Genomic DNA, 6,548 nt, shown 5'->3' with positions numbered 1-6,548 from the left:
GCCATTATAATGATCGTAAATGCGCTCACTTAATTGTACAAGATCTATAATAAATGTTTGAAAAATGAAATATGAGAGTTGAGCCAACAATCTAGATAAAATCTAAAGAACCCAAATTAATATTGTTATATCAAAATAAATGTGTTTGGAATACAAATAACAAAGAAAAAACATCGAACAAATATATTAAAATATATTATACATTAAATAAATTTAACAATTAAAAAAAAAAAAAAGGATTAAGAATTGAATCGAATTTAAAAATGATTTCAATAAACCTTTTATACTTACCACAGATGCTAGCAATTTTGCCATCGGGGCAGTCTTGTCCAAGGGCACTCTTAATCAGGACAAACCGGTATCATTCGCAAGTAGAACACTGTCAGATACAGAAACAAATTATTCCACCGTAGAGAAGGAAATGTTAGCTATAATCTGGGCCACAAAACACTTCCGCGCTTAACACACGAGTTTAATTTACAAATTGTCTTTAAAATCACAAATAAATAAATCAGAGAAACTGACTTCTATGCCTTTCAAAAATAAAATGAGAAGAACCATATCAGAAACACACTATGACAAACAAAGCATGGCTAATATTTTAAAACAAACGAAATTTTTAAAATCATTGAAGAGACTCTATCATCTGATACATCATAAGATGTATCACTTTAGTACAAGACATAACCGACACAAACGAACAAGAATCAGAAATACGAAAATATCACTTGGCAAACAACCACAGGGGAATAGACGAAACAGTAGCTCATCTAAAAATATCCATTAATTTCCCATTATTAAGAGCAAAGGTCACCCATATTATTAATGACTTAAATACGACAGGCAACCACAAAAACTCGAATTTTCGGAAACCGAAACCCCATCACAACCTATGCAGATTATACACTCTGACATTTATACTTTATACTATACTAAGTGCGTAAGCCAAAATAGAGAAATACAACAAAATACTCTAAATAGGCACGCACAAATATTGGTAGAATGCTTTAATGAAGCACGCCAATTACTGAATGTAAACAAAGATAGATTAACTAGAGTACATTTAACGCAAGCGTTAAAATTTCTAAACAAGTTTAGAGAAAACTTGTTATTAGTAAAGAAAAGACATAACTTAAATCTGACTGTCCCTACAATATTCAAAACATCAGTTGAAATTGAAATAAGTAACAATACAGAAGTATCGGAAGACTCCGATCAAGACTCTAAAGAAGAGTGTAATGGTCGGCATGGTAAGCGAAAAGAAATTGCAAAGAAAAAAAATTATAAATGCAATGTTGGCCACTTACAACTGAGAACTTGACTCTAGGGATGGGTTAGTTCATTCAGTGGGTATGCTTTTAGGCTGTGGTCGATAACCTCAGTCTAATCATCGATTAACATGTCCGAAAACGTTGCCCAACACTGAGAGCGTCTTCCAACTTTCCAATAGAAGCACAGCTATAATTATTGGAATTTGGTGGTATATAAATGCCCACGCGGCTACAGTCCCGCTCTTTTCGTAACCAGAAACACATTATGCTGCTAAATCATTGTGCAAGTACTCTTAATAGAGTTAAAGATTAAGCGCCACTACTTACAAGCGTCGTCTGATCGGTGACGTGATCTGATCACATACTGGAGGGAAAGAACGAAACTGCCCCAAAATTTTAAGTGACAACTGGGTTCTTCGCGGTGGTTGCCTCGCCTTGGAGCCCCAACCACGTGATTTGCATAACCCCCTCGGAGGGAATTCTCCCAAGAGAATAGGTATGTCGCCGACTTGCACTAGTGCCCCCAACTAAAACCCGCTTTGTTGGCAGTATCAAGTTTTCATCTGGCCACCGGGCCTCTGCAAATACTGGCCGGTCGGAGGGATTCTGACCACCAACTAGCGTTATTATACCCCTGGCTACGGATAACTGAAGCAATTGTCTTTCTGGGAGCTACGCCAACGTCCCGAAGCCTTAACCTTCGATTAACCACTGATTGGACACCCCGACCTATCTATATAGGTATAGATCGGTGCGCAGTAGAACACCTACAACTAACTTCGCACCGCAGGATGAGCACAAGCCGCACCAGTTACTTTTCCCAGTCAGGATCATTTATGGAAACCCCCAAAACCTGGATCGTCAGCGGATAAGGGATTAGGATAAAAGTAGTGCAGGTTGCTAGACCATACGGAGTGTGTTTTTGCGAGAGTGTGTTTTATCGTAACCGCCGTCATGTAGCCCCGTAATTTTTATACTTCAATTAATCTCCGCTAGCATCCATCATTTCACCGCTGGAAGGCCTTTCAACGCTGGAACTGGACACATGTGAGTTCGTAAAGCTAAGAGTAATTTCGTATTTGTCGTAGAGTATGCCATACCTACATTCTTACAAGAACATTTCAAATGAATATAAAGATTAGGGGGTGACTGAAAAGAAAACAAACAAATTATATATCTAAACCTTGAAATTAAACGAAATTTAAATACTATAGAGCCCGTTACGAAAGAAAATTTTTTTTAATTTTTATTTTTTTCATAACGCGACTCCATATGGCCTAGGATTCTTATTCAAAAAAATATTTCTAACCTTATGCATAGTTCGTTTGATAGAAACCTCAACATTTAACCATAAATATTAAGATAAGACATCACAAAATGAATTAAATGAAATACTTTTAGATCTAAGAAAATGTACTGAAAGGAAATTTCGATAGTAGTTTAAGTAAAGGAAGGAGATTTTTTTAGTTTTCTTACTTTGTTTTGATTAAGCGCTCCATGAAGTTGCATAAATGAATACTATTACTACATCTTATTTGTTCGGCCATCCAGCCTCTTTTGTAAATAAATTTATTATATGAACTTAAAACAAATCATGAATTGCTAAACCTGTAATTATCCTGATTTGACATGGCAGCTTAAATAAAATCGGAAGTCTCTATAGGGAATTTTCAAAGATGCTATCGTGAAGATTATGGTCGGGTTGGGTAGAGAAAGCGAGGTTCAAATTCCACCACAGACCTTGCTACCGTTTAGTCTTGCTGTCGTCTGTAACGTTCTTCTTTTTTTTTTTCACTTTGCGAGTTCCGTTTTATTTTTTAGTTTTCTTCTTTTAGTATGGAATGTACAAGCCTAGTAACTTATAGTTTCCGTAGGAATCCTAACAATTAAAGTATGTGTGGACCGTTATGAAAGGCAATCCGACCCACCCCATCGCCGAAAGAGCTAAGGCACCAGAGGATTCCGCCTGCCATTATTCATAATCGAGTAGAAGAGTGAGAGCACGAATCACCAGTGTTTGGGTACTGTTATACCCCTCGGCTTCTCATGCTTAAGTCAACCATTACATAACTTTTGGCGCCCAACGTGGGGCAGGCCACGGTACGATTACAACGTTCAGTGGTATAGATTTCCTAATCCAATTTATTGTCCTTTATGGGATTTCCCAAGGATACTGAAGTGTGGAAGTAGTTAGATCGGCGTGATCTTTCTATCGCATTTCAGAGGGAAAAGTGCGACCTACGACGTTGGTATTCGGACGCGGATATCAAACCGAGAAACCTGAAGTGTACACCAACCCATGAATTTAACAAAACATCAGCTATTCGGAAATCTTGTGTCCCTAACTATCAATGCTCTTTTGTTCAGTGGTAGGGTTTGTGCAGAATACCAGTCGCTTATTTGCAAGCGAAAGGGACGAGCACTTAAAGAATATTGATGATTTGACTCTGATCGAATATCAATACTTAAGGATCGCTCAGCTGGTAGAGTGTTGTTTCCACAGGCCGCTACTGCTGCAAATCCCTTAAAACACATCTGATAGCTCTGTGAGTTGCGAGTTGTCAGTAAAAATACGATCAAGAAGTATCTGTTGTCTGGAACTTGTGAGGATGCAGCTTAATGCTTCCACTTGCCGAACAGAAACCTGTAGAAAGTTAGTCAACGCACTCATTTCAATCGGGAAATCAGACTTTCAATAATCCAATCCTCAACGCTAGTTATAGATACAGCAGGCTAATACAATAACCTCCATTTTATTAAGTTGCCATCAAATGTCAAATTCAGGATACAAATCTAAAGAAAAAAAAAAATTAAGATAACCAGCAATGCCAGTAGTGAATACGCCTCCCAGAACTTCTTCTGAAGGTAATATTGAGAATAATTGCGCTCTTTGCTCAACGGTTATGGATAACACCAATCCTTGTTATCATTTAGCGTGCAAGCATGTCTTTCACAAAAATTGTGTAGAAGCCTGGTTAACCGAGAATTCGTGTTGTTATTCTTGTAATGCTCCGATTAATAAAAAAGAGATTAAAGTAGTGGTTGGAAATTGTTCGCCATTTCGAGCGCAACCATTGCCTGTGCCGACAGCGCCGGTTCAGCGTGGAGTAACTACTAGAAACTTAGCCAGAGCTCTAGCCCAGTTAGAAGAAGCTAATCCGGCCAACATACCGGAACCACTTCCTTTGAATACCAGTGGTGCTCCGTCTTCTGTATTGGATGCTAGTCAAAGTACCGAGCATCGTGAGGGTATTGCTAGACACCCTCGTGGTAGGCCCCGTTCGGGTAGACCAGTCAGAACCATCGACTCACGTCGAACTCAAGCGGTGGATTATAATACAATTCAAGATATGATAGAGCAAACCGTTACCAGGGTTTTATCGTCCTTATCCATACAGCACCTTCCACCACCAAGCAATTCCCAAGGGCCGGACATGACTCGGGAGCAAGCCTCTTTCAGTTCGTCCTCAATAAGTTCTCGGCAGACAGTCGACATCATGCAAAAATGGGGAGTACATTTTGATGGATCTACTGACGGGTTAGGCGTTGAAGAATTTATATATAGAATTAAAGCGCTCACAGACAAAACTTTGGGCAGTGACTTTACAAGTATGTGTAAGAACATGCATGTATTGTTCACCGGTAAGGCTAGATCCTGGTATTGGAGATACCACAAACAGGTAGATGGAATAGTTTGGTCTAACATTTGTGCGTCACTCCGTCAACATTATAAGGACTATCGATCAGATTTTATGAGCATGGAGTTGATAAGAGCACGAAAGCAAAAACACGGTGAACCTTTTTCCGCCTTCTATGAGGCAGTGGCTTCTTTAATTGATAAGGCATCGATAAAAATTGAAGAAGAGGAGTTTATTGAAATCTTAAAGAACAACCTGTTACCCGAGACTAGGCAAAAGTTGCTGTATCAGCCCGTGCATTCGGTGGGACACTTACGTCGCCTAGTACAAATGAGTGAAAACTTATCCCATGAAATCAGTTGCCGGACAGAACAAGTTAAGACAAAATCAATTCCAAATCGCCGACAGGTTTTTGCGTTAGAAGATCATAGCTCGGAGGTAGAAGAAATTTCTCCAACGGGTGCAGAAATTGCTGCTTTACGTAGATCTACGGAAAAGCTAAAGTGTTGGAACTGCGAAGAAATAGGTCACATCTGGGAGAACTGCTTAGCAGATCGTCGAGTATTTTGCTACGGCTGTGGCAGGCCAGACACCTACAAGCCGCAATGTCAAAATTGCCTTCAAAAGCAATCGGAAAACCGACCTACGGGAGCATTCAACAAGAACCGAATGCCCCCGAAAATTTAAATCCAAAGGCCACATTACATAAGCCAACGATGGCTAACTGCATTCCGATGCGATTGCGCCCATATGAAGAACGGGTCAAAAACTATGCTGAAGTAAGGAAGCGTCTATTTCAGGATATCAAGCCGCACCGCAATCGGCGCACACTTAGATTAAAGTCATTTTATGCCGAGGTTAGAAGAAATAAACAATTACAAATTTCCACTATCTTTAACAAATCGAGTGACTTGCGAAGCTATGCTGAAGTATCGTTCATGGGGTATACAGAACTTGGTCTGTTGGACACAGGAGCGAACATTAGTTGTCTTGGAGAAGAGCTAGCCCAACAGGATTTTTCAAGTCATCCTCAATTTAAGCCTATCAAATCGCGAGCTAAGACAGCAAGTGGTGAAAATCAAACCATAATAGGGTTTCTAGACATCGAACTAACCTATAATAAAGTTAGAAAACCCCTGCGTTTGTATATAATTCCCAGTATCAAACAAAGACTTATTCTTGGCCACGACTTTTGGAGAACTTTCCAAATTGCTCCAAATATTATATCATCCGTACGCGTACCCATCGAAGACAATAAGTTGGCCGGGGAAAACATGTATCCCTTAACGTCGTCTGAAAGTCAGCGTCTAGCAGTAGTGAAGCAATTATTTCCAAAAGCTTCAGAGAGATTAGGTCGCACCTCACTTATTGAACATTGCATTGACGTCGGAAATGCAAAGCCCGTTAAACAGAGGTTCTATCCAGTCAGTCCCGCAGTAGAGAAATTACTGTATGCAGAAATTGATCGAATGCTGCGATTAGATGTTATTGAGCCTTCTGTAAGCCCATGGAGTTCTCCAATGCGTCTGGTCGTCAAACCTAATAAAATTCGACTTTGCCTGGATGCACGCAGGCTTAACGATGCTACCAAGAAGGATGCTTATCCGTTGCCCAGCATTGACGGAATATTTTCCCGATT

The 6,548-nt window shown here is 39.7% G+C and overlaps 1 protein-coding gene across 1 annotated transcript; it reads left to right on the top strand.

Annotated features, from left to right (window-relative positions):
* The first annotated feature begins 1,240 nt into the window (after positions 1–1,240).
* Positions 1,241–6,136, top strand: LOC120322428. Its single transcript, XM_039377860.1, has 2 exons — positions 1,241–1,767; positions 1,821–6,136. The coding sequence occupies exon 2, from the start codon at positions 4,097–4,099 to the stop codon at positions 5,594–5,596; it is 1,500 nt and encodes a 499-aa protein (XP_039233794.1). The 5' UTR covers positions 1,241–1,767; positions 1,821–4,096; the 3' UTR covers positions 5,597–6,136.
* The last annotated feature ends 412 nt before the right edge of the window (positions 6,137–6,548 follow it).

This window comes from Drosophila yakuba, chromosome X (assembly GCF_016746365.2).
Source record: "Drosophila yakuba strain Tai18E2 chromosome X, Prin_Dyak_Tai18E2_2.1, whole genome shotgun sequence".
In the NCBI taxonomy this organism is placed as follows: domain Eukaryota; kingdom Metazoa; phylum Arthropoda; class Insecta; order Diptera; family Drosophilidae; genus Drosophila; species Drosophila yakuba.
This window is presented reverse-complemented; position numbering and strand designations above follow the sequence as displayed.

Excerpts from the sequence above, each read along its gene's own strand:
- LOC120322428 (XM_039377860.1), top strand. The coding sequence starts at position 4,097 with ATGCCAGTAGTGAATACGCCTCCCAGAACTTCTTCTGAAGGTAATATT.